This window comes from Eumetopias jubatus, unplaced genomic scaffold (genome assembly GCF_037043125.1).
Source record: "Eumetopias jubatus isolate StellerSeaLion01/CBP00866 unplaced genomic scaffold, mEumJub1_p1.0 scaffold_4, whole genome shotgun sequence".
NCBI lineage: Eukaryota > Metazoa > Chordata > Mammalia > Carnivora > Otariidae > Eumetopias > Eumetopias jubatus.
Genome location: NW_028274810.1, coordinates 151,255,210 through 151,281,771, shown reverse-complemented (window position 1 = coordinate 151,281,771; position 26,562 = coordinate 151,255,210). Strand labels below are relative to the sequence as shown.

General features: G+C 40.1%; 1 protein-coding gene across 1 annotated transcript in view; it reads right to left on the bottom strand.

The window, feature by feature from the left end:
• RUNX1T1 (RUNX1 partner transcriptional co-repressor 1) overlaps positions 1 to 26,562 on the bottom strand; it is a 109,420-nt gene that overhangs the window by 533 nt on the left and 82,325 nt on the right. Inside the window, exons 7-10 of the mRNA XM_088023123.1 lie at positions 26,441 to 26,526; positions 25,675 to 25,879; positions 17,091 to 17,159; positions 11,892 to 12,082 (exon numbers count right to left, since the gene is read on the bottom strand). Of these exons, the coding sequence (XP_087879249.1) occupies positions 11,892 to 12,082; positions 17,091 to 17,159; positions 25,675 to 25,879; positions 26,441 to 26,526 (551 nt within the window). The remainder of the gene's footprint in view (positions 1 to 11,891; positions 12,083 to 17,090; positions 17,160 to 25,674; positions 25,880 to 26,440; positions 26,527 to 26,562) is intronic.

Here is a 26,562-nt window from a genome sequence, read left to right as displayed (position 1 = left end):
GGGTTTACCATAAGATCCCCCTTCCCTTCACATTTGGCTATCTTCACAGCGGGGTTCTCTGTTCCCCCATACCAACAAGCACTAGATCTGCATTTTGTCCCCTTCCAATATCAAAACCACAGTGGTCAGACACGAATATACCGCTCCTGGCAGGAGCTCCTTCCCTCCAGATACTAATAGGAATCACGACGGACCTATGAGAACCGTAGATTAGATTCAAAGAAGCATCATGCAGCAGACAGAGGATTAGCGTTCTCCACTCCATCACAGACCAAGGAGAGTGAGGCAAGGCACTGGAAGCTCTCCGGGGGCTGATTCTTCCCACTGTACTCAGTCACTCAGTGTACCTGACAAGGACAAGCTGCAAACAAGCTCCTTCCCTTCAGCAACCTGGAGAACAGGATCCTTGGTTCTTCTCTGACAGACTCAAAGCACTCAGAAGAGTGCTTGCCCTATAGCAGGTGCTCAATAAACATCTGAGAAATGACTCAATCAGACTATACCTAATTTGACTTTGAAGAGTGGAAATACTGAAACCTAAGAGTAAACAATGGGTCTCTTTGCATACAGTGCTTCTTAGCGGCGGGGGTTCCTCCGCAGCAGCTCTGAGTAGTTAGAATTCTAAGTAGAGGAAAACTGACAACTGGTGAGGCCATTGCCAATCTCCGGAGCTGCTGTACAAGAGCTGAGTGAGAAAAGCAGAAATGAGGTTGCCTCTAAGATTTAAACTCTGAGATAAACACATCATGAATCAGAGCACAGACACCCCAGAGGTAGAAAAGCACGTGGATGGGAGAGATCGTCTGGGACAAAGGAAGGCCCGAGCTGCCAGGGGCCCTTGCAGGAAATGGCAGGACCTTCGGAAGCCAACGTTAAATGTCCGTGGTTCCTTTGACAAAGCCATTCCCAGTGTGAAATACTATACCAAGTGAGCTTAGCATTCTGCCATTAATCTTTTTTACTCTTTATCTTCCTTGGTTTTGATGATTTTCTTGCAAAACAAACTTCTGACTATACTATGGTAACCCCAACCCAGCTGACTGTTCTGTGGTTGTGTCACGATTAAAATACCTTTTTAAAGGCCCTGATATATGTGGTTATTAAACATCTCCCCACTGTGTTGTCCGCATTGGTTTGCTTCCAGCATGCTGGTTGTATATGGCCTGAGGCAGGCTTGTAAATCTACTAAAAATACCCCAGTAGAATGTCAGTCCATCAGCCTGGTATGTATGGTTTTAGCAATGTCCAAAATATACAAAGGGATTTTTAGCAGTCAATCTAATTTTGCGAACAAATAAAGGGGCTCCTATAGGCTTTTAAAGTGCTGGGAGCCTCTAAACTCCAGAACTCTGGTTTAAAACGTAGAACTCAGCTATACATTCTTACTTCTTTACCATTCAGAAATTATGGCCCAGTGAAGGGGCAGGGGGAATTTAAGACCTCAAACTATGGTCAGTGGGAGATGTTTTAAGTGAACATAGCTGAGGAGATTTAGAAACCTGGTTTGTATGTTAATGTCATAAATAAAAATGGGATTAAAGCAAAGTAATTTTTTTTCTACTTCAATTTAATTTATCCAGGAAAATATTTCAAGAGACGTGTGCCTCTGGATCAGAGGTTTCTCCTATAACTTAGAAGCCCTTCTCCGTCAAAATTAATGCAATCACACTGTGTGTGTAATGGTCCTAACAAAGCCACGAACAACGTTAAGCCTGGCCCATCCTTCAGAGTAGTGAAGTATGATGCTCAGCGCCCACAGTGAAGTTTACTTCCTTGAGGTTTAGGCATTTAGAATAATGCCAGCTGGATTCTGGAAGAAACTCAACAAATAAGCAAAATTCCTAAATTATATCAGAAAATCCCAATTAGAGAACAGAAACCTGGATCCAAAACAATATTTTAAGGAAATTAAATATCTAATCTGAGTCAAGTGGCTTCTTTAGGAAATAGCCTGGTGTGAGTCTTATCCTTTTTCTGGCAGAGGCTCAGTTTGGCAGGCACAAGGGTGGTAACTGCCCAGCACTTCAGATTGAAATCAGATGTAGGCAACCTTCTCAATTTAAGCTGATTAAACACACAGACTAAACCAGGTAATTACAAATGCATGTGCTGGGGAGTGGAAAGAAGGGACAGAATGGGAACTTCTTTATAAATAAAAAAGTGGAATGATGCCAAATACAGAAACAGATGTTTTGGATCATGAAGCTGCTGGAAACTGAGCTTTTTTGCCTAGCATCACTGGGTTCTGACCCAGGATTCAAGAGCTCTGGCTAGTTTCACCTCTAGTCCCATTCCGAGGTTGTTCGATTCCATTCGCTTACCACCCACCCTCGGGACAAAAACAACCCTCAGCTGTAGCAAAGTACAACAAAGAGCAATTCAAATGAGCTGGGCGGGGGGGGAAGCTACATATTTTTATTGCTCTTAACATGGCATGGCAATGAATGTGCAGGAGAACTTTAGCGCAAGAGTTCCATTTACAAAAAAAAAAAAAAACCCTCCAAAGTACATACTCCTTTTTAAAAGCTCATTAGAAAACAGACAAAGCAATTTCTATTAATACATTTCTCTTGGGTGGCTCTACTGAATTTCCTGTTGGCTCATCCATACTTGCAAGAATGATGCCTGACCAGGGGCACTCGGCCACTCAACCGTCACACTTCTGGGGACAGTGGAATGTGTAGAGTCTCGTGAGTACCCTAATTTGGATCATTTGAAATTTCTAAGCTTTCTGCTGTTCACAAAGGTGGAAAGTGCAAACTGTGTATAATACCCAGGGGTGTATCAACAATGGTTTAATCTAATTTTACATTTTTCAATTTATGCTTTTTATATTCAGGCTAGTATTTCCTGATAGTTGTTTGTTCGTTTCTTTCTTTCTTTTTTCTTCCTTCCCTCCCCTCCTTCCCTTCCTTTTTCCTTTCTCCGATCCATCCATCCATCCATCCTATAACTGAGCTTCCCTCTCAGTCCTCTAAAGAATGATGCTGGCAACTGAATTACCGTGACATGTAGAAGGCTCAAGAATACCATTTCATAGCAAATTTCATTTCCAAAATTCATGGCACTTTGTCTTCCCTTATTTGTGATATTATTATTCCCTTTCTGGCATAAAGAGTATTTTTCCCCTGATCTGAAAAACGGGAGTCAGCCATTGACCAAAGTTAGGCTGTGACTCAAAGAATATGAGGCTGAATACAACCCTCCCTTTTGCTAAATGTGCTAATACTACAGATGGAAAGGGAAATAATGAACTGAAGCTTGGAAATGCCAAAGCTTTGTGTCAAAGATTGTTGCTACTTTGTTTCATACCAGCCATTTTCTTCATCCCTAAGAACAAAATTGTTTCCTTCTTCCTATTTTAGATACACTGAGAATGGTCTTTCATAGCCCTACCTGGAAAGTAATATCCTTTCTGGTTCTTTCTGTTGGAAATTCTTTTTCCAAGAAACAAAACATTTTCTCCTGATTAAGTTTCTCCAGGTCTATACTCACCTACAATTCTCCAGAAAAACTCTTGCATGCAAATGATGCTCAATGAATAAAACTGAATTATAATTAAAATTCCCCAAATATAAAGAACTCTACAACACATGGACTTAAATTCACAGTAAGGTCACATCTTACATTGGCCTTGCACCACACAGTTGAAATCCACTTTCAAATACATTCTGCAGCTTAGGAAACTGAGGCCCAAAGAATAAATAACTTTTACAGTAAATGACTTGCCTCAAGTTACGCAGATATGAAACTATATAGCCAAGGTTTGATTCACCCAGGCCTTTGGACTGCAAATCAAACACATTCCCCCAAAGTGCCACACACTGTCCATTTTGGATATTTCTCAGAGCCTGTTTTATTTTATTTATTTTTTTAAAGATTTTTATGTATTATTTGAGAGAGACAGTGAGAGAAGGAACACAAGGAGGGGCAGTGGGAGAGGGAGAAGCAGGCTTCCTGCCGAGCAGGGAGCCCGACGTGGGGCTCGATCCCAGGACCCTGGGATCATGACCTGAGCCGAAGGCAGACGCTTAACGACTGAGCCACCCAGGTGCTCCTCTTAGAGCCTGTTTTAGCCGGAATAAGGTTAGAAGGGTGCTGCACTCCTGAAGGCAGACAGAGGTTGGCACAGGAAGCTGGAGCACCAAAGACAAGGTATCATGGTGTGCAATGGAAACAGCTTCCGATGTTGAGTGGCTTCAGTCAGCCTGTCTCGGGTTTCACTTCCAACTACTTCACTTAGTGGCCTCAGACCCATGGGGCGAGGTACTTAACCCCTCAAGCTACCTACAACACGGGAATGATATAACTGCATGGTTGTTGAGGATGATGTCAGCACTAAGCACCGTGCCTGATGTTCAGGAAGTCCTGAATCAAATGGCAGAATGGAACAGCTCTTGGCACTGGCCGGAAGAAAACAAGACGATCTCAATCGTTGCAGGGTATGTGGCCCCATGCCTACCCCCACAGACACTGACAGCTGCGTAGAAAACCCATCAGCTTACCTCCCCTTCCGCTTCATCAGTGACCACCTTTTCTGTACCCTCACTGTCCTCAGACCTTCAAAACCTTCGCCATTACTGACCATGTCCCCATTCCTCTTTTCTGAATTCCCTTTGTTGAAATTCCCTCTAACTTTTGTGTTGAGATACTCAAATTCTGTTGTTACACTGTAACCTCTTTCTCTATTCATTTCCCTCTAAATATTTGGCAGGAGGGGGACGCCTGGGTGGCTCAGTCCGTTAAGCGTCTGCCTTCGGCTCAGGTCATGATCCCAGGGTCCTGGGATGGAGCCCCGCATCGGGCTCCCTGCTCAGCAGGGAGCCTGCTTCTCCCTCTGCCTGCCACTCCCCCTGCTTGGGCTTTCTCTCTCTCTGACAAATAAAATCTTAAAAAAACAACTGATTCTTTAAAAAAATAAATAAAAATAAATATTTGGCAGGAGGGGGAAGGTGGCATAAAGGTAAGACAATCTTTTCCTTCCTATGCTCTCCCTCATCAGCCCTCCTCATGGTTTCAGCTATCAGCTGTAACAAAATGACACTCCAGCCTGTTTCTCCAGCCCTTTTTTATTTCCTTCCTGAGCTACTTTCTGGAACTCCATTCACCAACTAATCCACCACGATGCTCCTGTCACCCAAGTCAGTATTCCCTAAACCTGACTCTCTGGTGTGGTCTGCTTCAGTCCCTGGCAACACTCATGTTCAAGACTTTGTCATCTTATTAGAAACTCCTCTTTCTTTGACTCAGTGCCAGTCCCCACAATCCTGCCTCCATGGTCTCTCCTCCCAGCTTTCCAAGCTCACAGTTACTATGCAAGTTCCTACCCTGCCCTTCCTGGTAGAATAGCTTCTTAACTGGTTTTCCATTTCTCTTTCTGATACACACTGCTCACCTGGAAGGTGACTTGGTTATAAAATACTTCCACTCATCTCAACAACCTTACAAACTGAGACACATAAACATTACCCTAGTTTTACAGAAATGAAAACCAAAGCTCTAAGAGGTGAGTCACTCTAGACCATTCCAGGTCCAGCGCTCCATCCACTATACCGTGGAACATTTATGGATGCAAACAGCTGGCCTTTTAATATGAAACAACCACAAAAAATCTTATTGTAACACAGAATCACAGTTTATGCTCTGAAAGCTCCAAACTGTTCTTGGGATCAATGGGTCTGACAGGATCATGGGGGCCTAATAGGAACCATGATGCGAGGCTCCTGGGCTATAACTGTGTCATAACTAATTCTACAGCATCCACTGAGGTCGAGTTTCTATGGTTTGGGACATACTGCACAGAGTAGTCCACTGGGGGTGGTTCCATTAAGTCTAGAAGGAGTAAAGAAGATGAACCTCCCAGAGTGACTGGCTCACACTGTCAGGGCTTAGCACGTTCCGGAAATATAAAGTTTAAAGATTTGATCAGTGTTTCTCTTTAAATGCAACAAAAATGTCCAACTTCAATGTAAACTGTGAGGTTCTGCACCTATATTGGAATAATAAATAAAGGCTATTTTAATCTGGAGGGAGGCGGATATCAATTTGGTGGCTTAAAATTCAAAATTATCAATAGTATAATTATTTACTCTTTGTTCTCTGCCCACTTGCAGTCATTCGCTTCGATCCCCAAGCTAGAACTGGTTATGGATCTCAAAGAAGAATTGTAGCAGGTTCTTTGGAAATAGGCCCAATCTGACAATGTTCACTGGGAAAAAACCATATATGGATGGGAACCAGATATGAATATGAAAAAAATAAACAGTTTAAGATGGCCAGATTGGGTAAATTTTTTTTTAATTTTGATTTATAAATGCTGGCATTTATAAATCAAATTTCTAGGTATATTCTAAGTATATTCTAGGTATATTCTAAGTATATATAAGTATATATTTCTAGGTATATTCTAAGTATATTCTAGGTGCAATACATTTTATACGCTACAAAAGAGAGAGAGGGAGAGCATGAGCAGGGGGAGGGGCAGCGAGAGGGGGAGCAGCAGACTCCCCGCTAAGCAGGGAGCTGGATGATGCAGGGCCTCAATCGATCCCAGGACCCCTGGACCGTGACCTGAGCTGAAGGTAAACGCTTAACTGACTGAGCCACCCAGAAATTATCATACTGCTTAGATGTCTGCCCCAAGTTCAGCATCGTTCTACTATAATAATAATTATTAGTCTATAAAACCAAGTAAAGTTAGAGAACTAGGTAGGAATAATCTGAAGGAAGTCCAATGAAGAAATAGATACACTAATATATAATCAGGAAAAAAAAATTCCTCTATTGCCATGTGGCTGTTAAGAAGGCAGCCAGTCTGGGTTGAGGGCCCGCTCACACTTACTGCTGAGACCCTGAGCAGAAGCCTAACCTCCCAAGACTCAGCTTTCCTCAGCCGCAAAATGAGGTCAAGAGCACTGTCTACACTACCTGGACTCACAGGAAGAGTAAATGTGCTACAGCACAGAGAATACAAGAAGCAGTTTCTACTATTAGAGTTAAACATTCACGGCAGGTCTGCCGGTTTCACCTTGGGCCAAACTTCCTGCCACTCCACCAACTATGCTGAGTGAGGATTTCTGCATGCCAGGGACAGCCTGGTGTACAGGACTGGCCCGTCCTGGCGCGAGCACCCCCTTTTCCACTGAGAAGAGTCCCTGCGTAGATGATAAACCACATGCCTCCCCGCCCCCCCGCAATAATACTTGTGCCTAGTCGTTCTGGACTGTACACCTTCCTACTGCTCTTCTCCCCAGTTCAAGATTTTCAACTCCTGTCTCCTCCTCCTGGAATTTTTCCATTCTTTACTGCCTACTTTTCAGAAGCAGTGGTTTTCCTAAGCAGAATGGGCATTAGTAGGTCCACTGTACCTGTGTGAAAACAGGTAGAAAGAGGAAGACTAAATTCAGAAATCATAGAATGAGGTATTCATGAGCACTGGCCCTTAACACAAACAGCTCAGAAGAAACTCGGTCTAGAGAGCTGGTCTTCTGACGCTGAAGCTCAGATTTCTTTTTGAAGTCCCCCTGAAGAGAAGAATAATATTTTGTACATTTATATTAACTACATATGCATTTTTGTAGTTTCAGATTAGATCATGTATGATCTAAGTAAGAGATGGGTACATGTCTATAATAGGAGATGGCCTCAAACTAAGAGAGAGAAGGGAGAAAAAGACTTGTTTCAGTCAGAAAAGCTTAGTGTATTTTGTGATGCAGGACGGACTGTGGGAAATATGAGCAGATAATGATGCTTTGCATTTACAGCTCTCAAAACACTTTGAATTAAAATGCGGGTATAAAAAAAAAATCCTCAAAACACTGTGTGTCAACTATACTTCAATAAAAAACAAAAACAGACAAAAAACTTCTAAACACTCCTGTGAGTACGGTAGCAAAAAAACATCTCATTCCTTAAGAAGAAATAAAGACCCACAGCAGTGAAATGATTCGCCCCAGGGTTCTTGATACAGTAACTGAGCTGGAGCCAGGATTCAGGTCCTCCCCTTGGATTCTTTTGCCCCCATGCACCTGCCTTGGAGCTTTGCTAGCAAAAGATGACCATCAGATCGCCTGAGCATGGCCTTTAAGTGGTGTGGCCATATAGTTCACTATACAAACCAGAATACTTGAGAATAAAAGGGACCATTTGGTAATTACATGGGACAACAGAGGTAAACCAGGACTGTGTCACTCAAACTGGGAGGTATGGTCACCCTGTACCCCGCCTTTATATACTACTCTCCTGATTTTCACATTAAACAGCACAAGCTATTTAAGGACTTTGTGCTATTTACGCTTTCCAATTCACAGAGGTGATCTGTCTAGCTGGATTCAGTCATTGATTGGAGTTTCTTAAAATGTTTTAACCAGTGTTGTTTACGCACACACGAAAAAATGAAGGTTACCTCTTCCACCAACCCTCTCCCCCAAAGGAAAAACATACACCCCGGGCAGATCAAAACCAGTTGAGTTTCTGAAGCCTGTTCAAGTAAGATCACCTGACGTGTATATCCCAAACCCCTCTTCTGGACGCCCTCCTCTTTCTTCCTTAACAGCCAACCCACCAAGAAATGCTGCCCGTATGTATCATCTCTTGGGTTCCCAGCCAACAGATACAATTTCCTCCACCCCCAGTGCCACTATCAAGCATCTTCATCCCCATCTGTCTCCTGAAACAGATTAGTTCCTCCTTTTTGTTTCCTCTAGTCTCTCTCCACCCTGCAGCCTGAGTGAGCCTTCCCACACACTCACCAGACCCAGAGTCCTCCTGTTCTCAAAGCCTGGCATGGCTTCCTTTTCCACCTTTTCTCTTCCTCCTGCATAGAGGCGCTGACGTGCCCCCTGCCCAAGGAAACAGTGATGAAGCAATGGGGGTGGAGGGAGAGGGCAGCAGCGGCTGACCAGTTCCTGATTACCCTTCAGTTCCACATGAAATGAAACCCAAGTTCCAGAAGCTTTCACACTAAACCTGTTAAGACTCTTATAATTTAGTGATTTGCCTCCTCTAATGAACTGTACTCTACATGAAAGCAGAGGTATCTTCAGTGCCTAGCATCCTCCCTGGCAGAGAATAAAAGCTCAAAACTTTGTTATTGAAAGAATACATGAATACATGGATAGGAGTAATTTAGAGTTCTACGTATTGAATCACAAACTGCCCTGGGCAGGTCACAAACACGACTTTTTTTTTTTTTTAAAGGAATGCCCATTAATTTCTTAGTACAGTTTTTAAATCAGTGGTTCCTATATTTAATGGGATTTTTTTTTTAACCAATTACTATGGCAGCCAGACCTCCTATGTATTTTTCTAAGAAAACAAAGAACAATTTATCAAATTTCTACAGCACAATACTGGATGGGTCTTATTTGGGGTTGAGTAGCTAAAATTCAAGAAAACCCCCTGAAACAGAAGAGAGTTCTGAGAAGTACCTGAACTCTCTTCTCTGCACATCAGCTGGGCCAAGCAGTCCTGGCCTATGAGAGTCCCATGCTGGAGCCAACCATGGTGAAGGCTGGAATAGGGAGTTATATCCTAGCCCCCGGGAGCCAAAGTTCTTCTGGTTCCGTCCTGGAGGGGCCCACAGAGTTTTCTACACTTGAGGTGACTTGCAATCATCGCTGCTGGGGTGACTTTTATCAGGTCATTTCTACGAAAAGGCGTATATTCCTCAGTGTGAGGAAAGAGCAGACTAAAGAAAAATAATGTGTTGGATTCAAAGTTTTGCTCTCACTCATAAATTAAAAGTAAAGAATCCCTAAGGGGGGAAATAAAAAAAGTATTTACCTATAAATTTGGGCAAAAGATAGAGCCGACTAAACTTACTACCACCAGGCACTCAGACTATTCCCAGACCCCGTCAGTCATTCCTCAGAAGAAGTCGCGACATTAATTTAGGGCTAGGGGATTAACTTCTCTGTCAAGTCCTTGGTCAAACGACTCTTACAGTGTGTACAGACTTTTGTCCAAGTCCAGAGGAGTCTCAGCTTCGTTCCAATGAAATCTCTCTTCCACCTTTTGCTCTCCTATTCTCAGGAAAATGTTTACATTGCTTTTGAAGAAAAGAAACTCAGTTATTGGAGGGATCAAGCCCCCCACCCTGACTCTAAGTCTTTAAAGAGGTACTGCAGTTTAAAGAGAAGAAAAGTAAGAAATCAGGCTTAAGTTGCCTTTCAGATGATCTGCATCCAAAAATGACCATAAAGATCCTTATTTCTATAAATGTTAAATACTAGTGTCAAGATCATGTATTTTTCTGGATAGATGTAAGGAATAAAGGTACAAAGCTTTTAGCCGCTGAAGGAATACAGAATGCTACTTCCCAAATACAAAGACTTAGTTCTCAATTTCTTCCTAAACATCCATCTTTAGAATTTAGTGGCCTACAGAATACTCTTACTATACATAACAGCCCTAAAGTGTTCTTGTGTAAGTGATAATGTTCCAGTGAAGACAACTACTGTGCTTCATGGTATTACTAACTTAAACGGAGCAGGACAAATTCTCTCCAAAGGATGTTAGAAATTAAAAAAAAAAAAAAAACAAAACAAAAAACAACACCACAAAATAAGGTCCTTAAATATCTTAGCCACAAGATGCCAATAAAATTGAATTTATGTTTAGCTTAATTCGACAATGGAAAAGTCAGCAGTTAAAGAGTAGATAAACTTCCCTTTGTCCCTCTTTTCCTGAGAAACTTTCAAATGTTGAAAATCAATTCCTTTTGTCCCCTTGTTATTCATCTGCTACACATTAAATAGAAACTCTCGGCATTGAGTGATTCCCGCAGGGTCTTTCATCTACAGAGAAGCCTGGTACAAATTAAATTCTTACTCTCCCTCACAAATTATAGATATGTATTGTAGTAGACCATTGATTTATCAGTTGATGCTCCTGCTAGTTCAGCTCGGTGAGACTAGCTAACTAAGGTCCTTTATCTGAGTTACTGTAGGGCAGGGGATGATTGTGGGGCTGCATTAATTAATGTGAAGCATTACCATATTGTTCTGACTTTGCAAGCTCTAATTTTAAAAAGCATTCTGTTAAGTACCGTGTTTTAGTTACTTCCCAGATCCTTGAGCCATTTGGGCTACGTGCGTGTATTTTAAAGATTTTATTTATTTATTTGAGAGAGAGAGAATGAGAGACAGAGAGCACGAGAGGGAAGAGGGCAGAGGGAGAAGCAGACTCCCCGCTGAGCAGGGAGCCCGACGCGGGGCTCGATCCCGGGACTCCAGGATCATGACCTGAGCCGAAGGCAGTCGCTTAACCAACTGAGCCACCCAGGCACCCTACGTGCGTGTATTTTAATACACTCAAATAATACCACCTCCAGTGGTGAGGTGATGGCCAACATCGTGGTTATTACAAATAATGTGGAAAAAAGAGACTGTGCAGAGGATTGCTCAGGAAGGTTGAGCTGATGCAGAGGCCGTTTTTGCACTGGAATTTAGGACCAATAGTGAAGGGAGGGGCTGCGATGCCGGCCCTGCAGTACCTCGTTGGAGAGCATGTCTGCACAGGGCATCTCTACGGAACCCCTTCTATTAGAAGGAAACCACACACAGACGCTGACAGACACGTGTGACACAGCTGAGTCTGAAGCCTCTCAACAGTGCTAGGAAGTTGTGAGCATTTCCCACCAAAGACATTAAAAACCTTTCTTGGCAGAGTTGTCCTTTTGGTCTTTAATAAAGACAATATTTGCTCAAGCTCTTGATGGATTCCACAAGTGCTAGAACTCCCCCCAAATTATTCTGATCCCTACCCTACCAAAGATCGGTTTGTCTAAAATCCAATACCCGCTTTTATTTGTGACCTCCTGGACTCAAACCCGAGCACTCGCATTAGTGGAAACGATCTGCTTGCCTTGGAAGCCCCCGCCAGCCCCTCACCTCGCTCGAATCCTCCTGCTGATTGATGACGGCCAGTGCGTCCTCTGCCGCCTGCCGCTTGGCCTCTGCCACCGTGCGCTCCATCTTGGCACGCTCGGTTGTGATCATGTCATGGGCTTTCCGCTCGGCCTCCGACACGGCCTTCTGCAGCTCGGTCATCGCCTGGCGCTTCACCTCGTTGACCGCCTCCTCTGCATGCCAGGCAGGCCGCACCGGACGAGAGAACATTTCCCTGTTAGCGCAGGACCTTGGATACTGATCGCTGTTAAACACAATTCTATAGAACGGGCGTGACTCCCATCCCAATTACTGGGCAGTTCTCCTGGCTGTCTAAATAGCCAGCAGCTTTCTGAAATTCATTTTGGAAAACAAAGGGTGAGATCTTTTTTTTTGTTTTTTTCCTTTAACTTGCATGTCTGGGAATAGTTTTTAAACTACTCTAGCATCACTACAACTTTTCTACCAAACTAGTACCTCCAAAAATGATTAGGAGACCAGACTTAAGTAGCTAAAGGACAAAAATCACCACCAGAAACCTGCCTGGATAATTCAGACACATTAAGGTGGTTTGCCACAAGGCTATAGGTTTAATATGCACATAGGGAGTTCATGTTAAAAAGCGTTCAGAAGAAAAGAGGAAGGGGATGGATCTTACACATATCCATATCTAAGTGCTAACAATTATTCTGCTGGTGAAACATACAGCACGATAGTAAAAGGTAATTCGTATGGCAATTATGTCGATGTAGCCCTTGTAAAGAAAATCCAGGATGAAACAGATGATCTGGCTTTTCTTTTTCCTAAGTCATTTCCTGAGTCATGTGGATTTATGCCCTTTCAGGCTAAACGATAGGGTTCTTTAAAAATCATTTTCTCATTTCCCAGTTTTAAGCTGTTGCCCATCTACTCAATCAAATATATACACAGCTTCGCATAACCAACTGTTGCACTAGACAAACGTAATCGAATCATACCAGAGGCCAAAACAATCAGGCCTGCCTACAAACCTGCAAGGTGTCAAATTAGCTCTTTATTTTTTGGCTGTGGAAAGGGTGCAAAGATTTGACTAATGTACAATATGAGATTGACAACTAAAACAAGTAATTTCCATTTAAAAAAATTAACTGTTCTAATTAACAAGGGAAAATATCCTCCCCCTAAATTAGTTTATCTAATTTTCATCTTTATTCAAAGCAAAATGACAATGATTAATTGAAAATTTAATAAGCAGTAATTATTAACTTGGCAAACCTAGTACTAATTAACACTCTATTAAAACTAATTATGACATGTTTCATTCAAGTGTTTGCACTTAATTGTTTCACCCACTTAAAAAGCACCTTAATTAAATGTTCTGTTTAATTAAAAACATAGATTCCTAATAAAAAAATGTTTTACTGTAGATTAAAAATGCAAGAGATGCTAATATTCCTATGGTTTCTTAAATGTCTATGGTTTATTTCACACATCTATAGCCCAGGCCTTGAGGATCATCAAAAGCTCTCCACTAGTAATTAGCTGGCATGAATTTTGTAGGCTCTGTCACACCAGCCACATTATTTCTGAAGTTCTTTCATTTGTAATTACTGTCTGCTAGGTTTTATAAACTAAAATATAAGGGAAAGATCCAGACTGGAAATATTAACTAAAATATGTTAAGCCTTTGTTGGTTGCTCTAAGATATGCCATTTAAAATCTGGATAGAAACAGAGTACCGCATAGAGCTTGCAGCTCTTTCTTCACCAGGAGGTGAAAAGATGCCTTTATTACCCTATCATAAACGACCGGGGGCACCAGGGAAGTACTGCCCTTCTAACTAGACAGCCAGGGTCTAATTTAGTTTGAATATTCAAGGTGAATTAAAATTCTATCTAAGTGGTAATACAGGACAATAATTTTTGCTTACGATCAAAGCTGTAGCTTGACTAATTGTGTATGCAAATCAGGCAATTTATATTTAAATTATGCATTCCTATTCTAATCCCACAGGCATATACAGATCAGCAAAGAGAGTTGGTAGGACATTTGCAAGGTGCTTGAATATTTATTACCAACTGCAAACATTCACTGATCGTTTGAAAAAGAAATATACTGAAAAAAACACTCGGTTGTGATTTGAAAACCATCTTTACGTTAGATTTTCCCCTCAATTTTATGAAGATTTTTCATACCTTTACAGTGTGTTCTGTTATTTTCGCTGTTGCTTTTAAAAGTAGTAATTACAGGGGAAAATGGATGCGGCCTTCAACATTTGTTAGGACCCAAAATATTTAAAAATGTGTATTGTTACACTATTACATTGTTATACTCTTAATGGGGTAACATGCAGAATTTGAATGGGGTCTGTGAGTTACATACTGTTAACGTCCTGATTTTGGTAATTGTACTATAGTTATATAAGAGAATGTCCTTGTTCTTAGGAAATACACACTAAAATGTTTAGGGTAAAAGGGCATCACATTTTCAACTTACTCTCAAATGGTTGGGGGAAAACATGCATAACAGAGAAAGAAAGGGAGGGAAGGAAAGAGGAAAAGAAAGATATTAAACGAAATACAGTAAAATAGGGAAAACTGGGTAAAAAGAATAAGGCAATTTTTTATACCATTTTTGCAACCTTTCTGCTAGTCTGAAATCATTTCAAAATAAAATGGTGCTAAATATTGTATGATATACTTTCATGCACAGGACATACTTTTTGCAATTATATTTCCTGTGAAAAAGGATACCCTGGTTATAATACATTGAATTTTGAGAGCTCTACCCCCCCTTTGATATTTTTCAAATGCTTTAAACTTTCTTTTATTTACTTATCTTTTGCCACAAAGGTAATGTATAATACTTTGATTGCAAAGACATACTTTATAGGTTTTCTTCCAAAAAAATTTTGCCCACAGCAAATTTTAGAATCTTGGGGAAAAAAGCTTTCAAACTGTAACAAGCTGAGTGCAGATGTCATATTTTGCCCTCAGTGTTTTCATTATGCTGGATGCCTTGACACTGTGAACACTAGAAATGGTTTTTAAGACGCCTATGAAGATAAATATTATAAGCAGTTATTCAAGATTTCCAGATGAAACTGTCGCCTGTACTTTGGGGATTTAATATACTCCTTCATATTAGCATCTATCCATAGAAAACTATCCCCAAACTGGTTTTGTACAGCAGATTAGGGATACTGGTATGAGAATAACACAAATACACACATGTAATCGACCCCACTTCCAAGTCCTATTTTAGATTGAAGCCCTAAGATAGAATATAGGCACATCTAAAAAATGTTTTGGGCATTCGTTTGATAAGGTTTAACGCTTCTTAGAGAGTCCACGGACATAACAGAAGCAAGGATTGTTCTTTCTCTACTTGTGCAGCCCCCACGATGTCAACTATACCCAGAATTAGTTTCAGAAACCCACAAAACAGTGAAGAAAAATAAGAGTGGACTCAATAGATTACAACATGTCAAATTTTTAAAGAACCTGATTAAGTGGCAAATATATAGTGCAGTTTTGAATCTGCTTCCAATTGCTTACCACTTATGGTAGGACTTCCTTTGTGCAGAGCTATTCAAGTTGACTTTCCAACAAAGGTGGTATATTCAGAAAAATCTGCTCTCGCATAATAGCAGTCAAACAAAGACTTGAGCAGATAATAGCACAGAAAAAGAATGTGGATTACACAAGGCTTTCCTGTCAATTTTTCTTTATGAACTATCAAGGATTTAACTTAAATACACATAAACAAGGGAAATGCGGAGAAAGACTCTCTCCCTCAACATAAAATGTCATCCTTCTGCTGTCCAAAATGGCAATTCTTTGTGTCTCTTATTGGAGTAAGTTGCACTGACAGCTTAAAAATGGGGAAGAAAAGTGGTCAGAAAGAAGATGTGGCAATTCTTTTTCCAGCTAGGTGACACTTGGCACATTTTAACAGCTTGGGAGTACCCCATGACCCAGGAAGAAATCTTCTTAGAGGTGATGCTATAAATCTGGTAAGACTATGCAGCTTAGCAACATATATAACCTTTAAGCTGAATAATCTATCTGATTTGCATATTGGACATGCCAAGAGAGCCTTCTGATTCTCAATGTAAGCTACCAGGTCTACCATAGATTTGGAAACTCCTTATCACTCTTAGAAAAACGTATTTCTTAGAAAATCTTTAAAAACACTTGGGTAAGAGCCAAACGATCAGAGCATCAGCCAAGTTGCAAAGAACTACGGACACAGGTGGGTCAAATCACAACCCCAAGAGACCCTTTCCCTTCACTATTTCCCCTTGATTAGGGATCCCAGCCCTATACCCATCTGACCCTTTACAGAAATAGCATTTTCCAGTTTCTCCAAACTGTTTTAATAGCTGGAGTTTAGAGCAGCTCAAAGCCACAGTATGTGTCTGTCACATCATCTTTCACTCTTGAAACAGGTTTTATGCTTTCTCTCCTGAGTCAGATTTTGCAAGGTTTTGGCTCAACTTTTCTAAGTGTTGGTGTCCCCCAAGATTCTGCCAGATCCGAACCTTCTGCAGTCAGTGTCACCGGGAACTTTAAATCAGCCCCAAAATGGAGACCAGTATCTCTTAATGAAAATCTGATAGTGTACACAGGAGGGAAAAACAGAAGTTTGGCAACTTTGTCATTTAATTTAGGAAACAATTTAGTTCTGGTCACTGAATATTAATTAGCCCGGAAGATCAATTTTAAATATTGGTTGTAGTCATAAATCTGGGAGTACCTCAACAAAACTAGTTTTGTTAGGATTTTTTAAAGAATTTCGGAGACATGCCAATTGTATCTCCACTTTTAAAAATCAGGAGAAATGACTGACGTACGCAATTGAATTTCTAAAACATTAGTTTTTCATTAAGAGTAAAGCACATGCAAGCTGAGACCTCTTACGCAAGCTTTTAGCCCAAAACCATGAGAGCACCTGAAAAACGGGTTTACAACAGAAACACCTTCCGACGGTCAATTACGTGGCACTAGCAGATGTTCCTCAAATGAAACTACTCCGTGTTCTAGTCAGGTCCGGTGGAAGGATATTAATTAGGATTTTAAATTTTTGGTTTGTGGTGGGGCGGCTGTTCTGTTTTTGTTGTCGTTAGCAGGAAAGGCCCTCCTTGTCGCTCCTCCCATCACTGCATGAACAACTGCACACAGCTGCCACAACACTAGACTCATGTTTTTCAACAGTTCTTACCAGCTTTCTTCCAGATCTCCTCTGGCACGTATCCAGAAGCAGGCCTGTGAAGGAATTCCCGATGCGCATCTAGGAAAAGGATGCAAAGCGGGTGGGGAGAGGAAGAAAGCACCATAAGCACGTTATGTCATTACACAGAATAGAAGCAAGCAATTTCCCGTTCTCTTGGCTGCTCTACAAAAACATCATTCTAAAAGGCTGAGAATTTCACCTCTAGAAAATAAACACAAATAGCAAGGCCAGTCATCAGAGCTCAAGGAAAACAGAAAGTCATTGGCTTAAATGCCTTGTACGCTCAAAATTAAACAACTTCAATGATTTCATTATCCAATAGGATGTTTGGGTGCACTGCTCCCAGAACCCTGTCACTCTGGGAATTTCTATAGGCATGTTTATTTTGTTCAAGAAAATAAATTGTATTTGGTAGTTTTCTTTTCAAGAGTCAGACTGGTAGTTAAAAAAAATCAAATCTTAGGCTAATATAATTTTCACATAGCTCTGATACCACCACCTTTCAATAAATAGTGAGCCTTACTCCATGGTTAACCAGTTCTCCCAATGACTTCTTAAAAATCTCGCTGGGCACTAAACATTTTCACACAAATTGGATCGTAAGGATTTGACATGGGTGGAAGGAGAAAAGAATCATTAGAATGGATTCAGAGATATTCAGTTAACAAAACAAGATTAGTACATGCTTTCTAAAAGAGAAAATGACGTTTCACTTTAAATGAAATGCTGTGCTTATCCTTGTCAAATTTTAAAAGTTTGAGAAAACAGATCACAATAAGTTGATGTAGGAATGCTAACCTCCAAAATAACATGTTTGTGGAAATGACAGGACACCTTTTACATTTTTCTATATATGATCGAGAATAAACTGAAAGTGTACACAGTCTTCCATAGTTAAAATATGTACTACACATCTTCCATACTGAATTTTTCAATGAAAGCCTATGTATTTAGAGGTTTGGGGGCAGGAAAAAATCATTTTAACTTTTATAAATAGAACAATCATTCAACCCCTGATAAATTTCAAGTAATTAAGATTTTCCCTTAATTTATAAGAAATGTCAAGTACCAGAATATAGAATATGGAAAACAGAGAAAAGCGCACTCAATTTAGCTAAGTATGTATCATTTTACATTTGAATGCCTTAAACAGGTCTGAATGTTTTGATTCCTTGTAGGGCACACTGATAGTGGCTAAAACTGAAGATTTCCTCAATTATTCTGAATTAGCAAAAGCTTATTATAGCTTAATGAAGGGCATCTGGAAACTCTCTGTATTATCTTTGCAATGTTTCTTAAATCTGTAATTATTCCAAATATACAAATTCTTAAAACTTTACATTATAATTTCATGATTACGTGATAATCAGATGTACTTGAAATACCCATTCTCATGATTATTCTCATGCACACATTGATTTCTGTAAGGAAAACGATGAAAACCAAAATGTTTTTATTTAAGTAATTTTCATTCATAAAACAGCTAGATAAAAACTGGTGCACACACAACTTCAAGGAAATGTGATGTGGCTAATTAGATTCATCAGGATTACCTTCCACACCACTATAACTATTTCCTGAAGAAATAAAGTGTAATAAAGTTCACATTTAGCCATATGACACAATTAAACAGAGAGAAACCTATGGCAGCTTTTAAAGACAGTTTTCTAGGAATAGATTTTGGCCTTAGTATAAGAATAGATACATAAAGAAAAACCATGCCTTCTCCAAAGTAGATAAAAAAAAAGTTTTTTCCATTTATTGGATTAAGAAAAGATCAACAGCTTGGTAAAAAATATTTATAAATGGCCAATCATTATTACAGGGAATGGGAAAGGTAACGTTAAGTTATCCGAAGGCCATGCATGAAAGAAACTAATTACCGCCCCTGAGAGCATAGGTAGAAGAGAGTTCGTTCTAGAGCTCAGTGAAGCTGAATCTTGGCTTTGCCACCTACGAGTCAGGTGACACTGAGCAGGTTAGTTTCTGCATCTCTCAGTCACCACATCTGTAAAGTGGGGATACTGGTACAACGTTTGCGTGCACTGCTGTGGAGACTGAAAGAGGTACTTCCTAGTACATGCTCAGCATGGCACATCCCAAATTCTCATTGGACATTAGAGAGGGTAATTAGTTAATTACCCTCATAACTGTTATCACTGTTATTATTTAGTAGGCTGTCCAAGAAGAATGGATACTTATTTCCTCATCAATAATTAAGGCGGAAACAAGCACCTTAAAGTTTCTTTTTCTTCCAGCACTTAAATCCACATAGCACAAAACTTAAAAAGAAAGGAAAGGAAAAAAGAAAAACAAAAAAACCTCTCAAGAGATTTGGATTAAGCAATATACAACAGTAATTTTTTATTCCCTGAGTATATGTCACTTGGGGATAGAAGTTATTTCCATAGTTAGCAGTTCTCTGTCTTAGTTCTTGTTGGGAAGTCCTCAAATTTCTTACGTGATATTTGTATAAACTTTATTTAAAACTCATAAATGTTTATAGTCCCCAAATTTACTCAAAGATAATGTATAAGGCTTAAATCAGGCGCCCACCTTCCCCGGAGCTGTACAGATTGTGAGGGTCCATATACCACACTGGAAAGTTATGCAATATTTCAAGTTGGCTATATATCCCTAAAATTCTCAGTGACATATAGACTCAAACTGCACCTGACCTTGAAACCCCACAGAAACACCAAAACCAATCAAGTAAAAGTTTTCTTAATCCCACCCTACTTTCTAAAAGAACTTCTTTTCAAAATAAGAATCTACAGGCAAAAAAATTTTTATAAAATATTCACAGATTTACATATATATGTAAATGCATATAGGAATGGAGCGATCAGATGTACTCAGAATCTATTTTTGATACACTGATGAATACTACCATCGCTACAGAAACCAAATGACGAAAAAATGTACTATCTTCACTTCTGTTGAAGTAGCAGCAATAACAATGTCTTTATGGGCAATACTGAGTTTAAAAAACAAAACAATCCTGAAGTTGCTCAATATTACAAGAGACAACTTCCCTCTGAGGACTTCTTTAATTTAGAAATTGACTGCTCTAGACAAACCTATGCAAAACACCTTACGTTTTTAAGGCCCGGATTTTAAAGCAGTGAATTTTTATTTGCCATTAAATCTTGACCACCTATAAAACATCAGTTGATATAAAATGGATAGTTGTTATTAAAATGCAGTCATAGAAACAAAGACAGAAGAGCCTATAGGAGATGGTTTAAAGTGTGAAACGTATACATATGTAACTACTGAAAGACTGCAAAATTATAGAAAAGTCCCAAATTGAGTTTGGCTTGCTTTGGGACCCAAACTGTTTGGGGGTGAGAGGAGAAGGAGCCTCCAGAAGAGAAGATGTCTATGAAGAGAGGGACTGTGTCAAGGTACAGGAGTAGTTATAAGAAATGTGGAAGATCAGGAAAAGCAATCTCTGATGTAGGAGAGGCAAGATGCACTACACTTATGACAGAATGGAGACCACTGGATACTAGAAACAGCAAGGGCCGCCATCAATATATATGAAGGGATGAGCTGATTGCCTTTGGAGAATCAACAGGACCTCATTTGACCCAGGACAGCAAGGCTCAAAACTTGGCAGCACCTAGGTATGGCCTTCATTCTGTAGTGGGCAGAATGAGGCTGAGAGCATGATAATATCTCTCACAAAAAACCACCAAAAGAAAGGACGCGTTAAGTGGGTTCATCTTTACAAATGCTAGTTACTATTTTTAAGGATAATTAATTCAGAAACCTCAATATTATGTTTCAGAAGCCCAAACCAAACCTAGAAGCCAGAACTACATTAGGATTCTGTTTTTAACAGTAAAAAATACCTAGTAGGAGGCAATCATCTCTTGTTTTTAAAAGATGGGTGTATCTACTACTCCCATCTTTTTAAACCCAATATACTTAAATACAGTGGGCACTTAAGATGAATGATCTTGAAATGAATTTCATGATGTGATTTAAAGGAATCAATACAAGTATACAAAACTCTAAACTTTTATATGCAGATATACTCTGAATAACATGGTTGTGGTTTTTATAATCTGATAGTAAGACAGGATATATTTCTTTGGTTGGGAGCAAACTATTTTTCCAGAGCCTTATATTATGAATTAGGGTCCCAAAGGTACAACAGATTTAACTGTGTTTAAGACAGAATTCCCCTTTTCTAGTTTTTCTGCCTGTTACATAGTCACCTAAAAATTACTGTTTCGATGTATTTTCAGAATGAAAAAAATACTTAAGAATCTACTCTAATTTTATAATCTTGGATGCGAAGCAAGTTGGTTTCATGTACCCCTGTCCTTTAAAGTTCTTTTTGAGATTACGTATTAGAAAGAATAATAACAGCCATTACTTTTATCACATCTACTATGGGTCAGGCACTGTCCCATATGATTTATACCTATTAACTCATTTAATACAGAAACATCTATGAAGTATGTATTATTACTATTCGCATTTTATAGACGAGGAAACTGAGGCATAGAGAATTACTTGCCAAAGGTGACAAAACTAGGAAGAGGAGGAACCAGGTGTCTGAACCCAGACAATCTGTGCTTTTAACCTTCATACTAGATTACCTGAGGTTTTAGACAGTAATGAGAAATTCTATGATTCAATTATATGACAATCATAAAGCTTGCTGGCCAGTGGAATTTTAAAATACCAATTTCCCTACCAATCTACTTGAGGCAGGGGTGGTATTAATTTGCCAAACTTAGAATTCCTGAGCTTTTTTATGAATGATCAACTGGACTTTTCATTCCATTTAAAACAAAAAGCCTCCTTCTGACATGTCTCTTTCTGGCAAGAGTCAAACCCTTACCAAAACATACATGAAAGTATTTTCAAAATTTCATACATTCTCATCCCAATATCCAAACATTCAAAAAATTAAAAAAGGGAAAAATGCAATCCTATTTCAGAGATTTATGCCTCAGTCTCTGGATACTTCTTTTAACTCTAATGGTATAAAGAACTTCTTGAGAAACACAGAGGGAAAGCACAAATACAAGATGAACTATAGGAAGACTCTAGAATAGTACACAGCCAGTAAAAAGAAAGTAATTTGAAGGAAATAAAATGTCAGGAGCCAAGAGAGTGATATGAACAGCACACTGAGAGAAAAGAGGAATGGAGGCAGAGGAGGAGAAAAGCAGCTGCAGAGAGACCCAGATCAACACTCAGGCCCATGAAGTGCTAATCAGCACCTACCCACCTATTTGGACAAAAGCAATTCTACTTCAGTGACCCTATGTGTCGATTCTGATGGCATTAGCTTCTCTTGGGTGAAATGCACAATGTAACAAAACTTAAATGTACAAAGAACAAGTCATACTTTGAAAATAGAGACAATTGTTTTAAAAATTAGCTTTCTAACTTTAGTACTTGAATATTTGGAGTTTTTCCTGGAAAGTTAGTAATAACAATAAAAATAATACAAATCTATGATCTCAAGGAAAAAATCTAATATTTTGAGGAGTTCTTCAAGATACCAACCTGTTTTTGAGTCAAAACAACATTATGGGCTCAGTATGTACTCAATTTTAAAATTGTTCAAGAGGCTATTCAAAATAGACTTTATTTAATTAATATCTAGGGAAAACTCGCCAAAATTCAATTAGTAATAGATAGTCATGTTCTCTTACTAATTCCTCACACTGACCTAACACTATGGATATATTTCAAAAGTGAGAATGGGAGTAAGTTTAACAAGTACAACAGAGTGGTCATGGAGGTTATGTTCTCCTCTGTCCAGTCCCCAAATGCAATTTAAAAATGCTCAGAGTGTCTGTGTGTGTGACTGAAAACTGCCAATGCTTCCAAGCTAGGGAGGAAACCAAGGAAATATTTTGAACTAAAGATATCTCCTATAATATTATTCTGAAGTTCTGCAGGTCTCATTTGACCTCTGTAGCAGCTGCAGAATAGAGAATTGAGCTAAAAGAAACACAGGTAATGTAACTGCAGGATACAGAGATCTATGTGTACATAAAAATACAGACACAGCCACAGTTCTTGTCTATACACACACACACACACACACACACACACACACCCCACGACACACTTTCCAGAGGCAGAAATGAGACTCATCAGCCAGTAATCTCTGATCCTTTCTTTACACATCAATACATTCAACTCCAAAACCTAGGAGAGAACCTTCAAAAACAATGTGTATGAGTGTGGTCCATGATTACCAACCACCGTCTGTCTTAGAGCCACAGCCCAGCCCCGTAAAATAAAACTCACAGGCTTAGAGGCTAGGAAAGGCCATGTGGGATGCTTAAACTTGCACACTGTGTGGCTTTTGACAAGTTATCTCTCCAGCTGGGATGGTTTCTAAAAGGCAGTCTAGGGTTCTGTGGCCCTAACGAACATGACTGTTTATTAAAAGAAAAAAAAGAGTCCAAACAAAGAAAGGAAATGCTTGTAGTCTTTGAATAATACAATCTACAAAAGCTTAAAGCCAAAGCAACCTTGTATGACCAAAACTATGAATTCATTAAGCATCATCGGAAATAATGTAATTTGGGTACTCCTAAGAAGTTTTTAAAACCAACTTTATTCTTTTAGTTAACAGGGAAACTAAACCCATCGTCCTCGAGAACAATATACATTTGCATCACCAGAATGTGTATGCAACAGTGTGATGATATAATGTGTCCTATATTTTGTGGGCTGAAAATAACTCACTTAGGCATGAAGTCCCATCAGTTTCTGAACTTTTTCTTTGACAGTAGACAGCAGATAATACTAATCCTGTCAGTTCAGGGACCATCTAGTGCCAGGCCACTAGTGGCCACTAGCTGTGGCCCCGCCTATCTTCTCCAATATACCAAAAGTTCCTCAAGGGAAGGAAGGAAGGATTTTATTCCTTTATTACATTGCCTAACACAATGCCTGGCACACAGTAAACGCTCAATAAATAAGTACTGACTCAACAAAATCAGTTCAATAAAGTAGGTTAAACTGAACACTTTTACTCTTAAAATTTTATTTAGTTAAGGCTTTCAATTTTTGCCTACACTGCATGGTTACGAATACCCCCTTTATTTGTCCTGAACAGATCCATCATGATTAACAAGTTTTTGTTCACAACAAGGAAATAAACAGGATAAGTTATTCAACTCTGCTCTAAATAGTTTTACATGGACCGATGTTGGTTCAAATTAAACCTATTTTCATTACTTGCCTTAATGTATCCTAACAAATGCACCATGCTTTAGAATAATACCTAGTGGGTAAAGTAAGTGATTTGAAATCTTTCTTTATCTAATACTTATTATGGTAATAAGCATTCAGCATTCAGGGATTAGCAGGAATCCACAAACCTAAAGCACAAAGGAAACTTTATTGCCTAGGAATAATTTTGATAAAAAAGATAGTATGATCAATAGCCAGGTAACAGACAAGTTTTTAATTTTTAATAATCAGCCAGGGGTGATAATGAGGCCAAAGTCATGAGCTTAATCTACACGTGTGTAATTAGTTTGGTTTGCGGTGCAGACTGCGCCCTGAGTGAGTTGACAGGTGTGTGGCTAAACAAATAAGAAAACTGAGATGAGGGAACACGGATCAACACAAATCCATCTCCACTAAGTTTACTCAGATGGTACCCACGTGTAGTAGCCAGCAGTGTAAATGGTAACATCTTGTTATTAATTGAGACAAAAGTTCACAGGCTACTCAAAAATTCTCCCAGGTTCAGGATCTCTTTCCAGTATTTGTGATGATATTCTATTTATAACCTCAACAATCTCCATATATCAATATTAGATATGGCTACACATCAAGCATTCAATTTCTAAAGCACAACTATAACAGTTGTATATATAACTAGAATCAATAAAGGCTCTACACAGTCCCGAAGCCAATATTACACTATATGTTAACTAATTAGAATTTAAATAAAAATTTGAAAAAAAAATAAAAGGCAGGCTTTACGCCATCTAGGTTAAGCTCAAGTCACCAGAAGACAGTGCTCCCTTCATCACTAATTTGCAAGTGTCAGCAGGCAGACTGTATAACCCGATAGGTCTTTCTTCCTGGTTAAGTGTTTTACGAAAATAAAAGATACAGCTGGAAAACAAGGCTGTCTTAGAGACCGTGTCTTCAATTAAAAATCAGACAACACGCATCCAACACAGTGTGCAGGAGCCGAGCTCCCTGGAGAGCTTGCTGCAGCCTCAGAGGCTCAGGACGCCCTGCGATTTTTGTTCTGGCACTCTGGGGGGCTGGGTGCAAAGAGCCGGACTGTGCAGGGGCACACCTCTCGGTGACGCGGGTGAAACCCTGGCCCGGCCTTGAAGCTCTGCCCGGAGCGCAGCGTTACCCTGAAAAGAGGAGCTTAAGTTTTGCGCCCGCCTCTGCGTCAGCCAGTCCCCTGGCTTCCTCTCGGAGACTGGGGGTGTGAAGTGTTTACCGCTCTAAAAGGCCCGGCATACCCTTTATTTTTGCAAAGACCCCACTGAACGTGAAATCGGCACTACGAGCGTGAGAACTATCTGTTCGGCGTGTCCACCCAAAGGAAAGGTACCTAGCGCGACCGGGTCCGGGTTGACGGGACTCTGCTGCCGGGAGTGGCCGCCGCCGCCGCCGCCGCCGCCTTTCTTCAAGTCCTCGGCGTCGCTGTAGCGCCGGATCCAGTAATTCAGCTCCTCGCGGTCAGCCTCCTGACACCGCCGCAGTACAGTGAGGGACCGCCGCGTCTTCTCCACCATGTCCATGATGCAGTTCAACAGCTGTGGGAGGGACGGGCACGGGGGAAGAACACAGCCATCACCACCGCCGAACCACTATGGCGGGCAGCGAACAGACTACCGCGGGACGATGAAGGACGCCACTGTGTTCCCGAAGGCTTCCTTCCGCCTCGTATTTTCAAAGGTCGGATTTGAAATGGAGACCCGACAGAGGAGTGAACTCAATGGGAATGAGAGTAAAATGTGGGAGGCGTGAACATGACTCACGACAGAGAGTTTGGCTGAAGGCACACAGCCAAGTTCCCAATACTAATCCCATTACTGTATAAACCCAGTGACCCGTTTGCAATAAAACAGGAACCCACGGATCTGGCTCTGAGGGCTCCTTTCGACGACCTTACATTTCTCTTATGTTAGTGCCTTTGATATCAATGTAGAAATCAAATCCTGTATTTTATCACAAACATTCCCACTCGTTACTTTCTTCAAGGACAGCACAAAACATAATAACCTCAAAGCATCCCCAGCATTTCTTTTATCATAAAACCCCACTCCAGTTGATTTTGGAACATATTTTAACCTAAGTGATTACCGACATCTTACATGGTCAAGATGTTTCCATTCCTCTGCCCATTCTCTGTCTGTTAGTCTGTGATCAATCATTTCTTCTTGACGTGTGCCATGCAACCCTATGAATGTAGAGAAGAAGGCTGAATCACCCTACA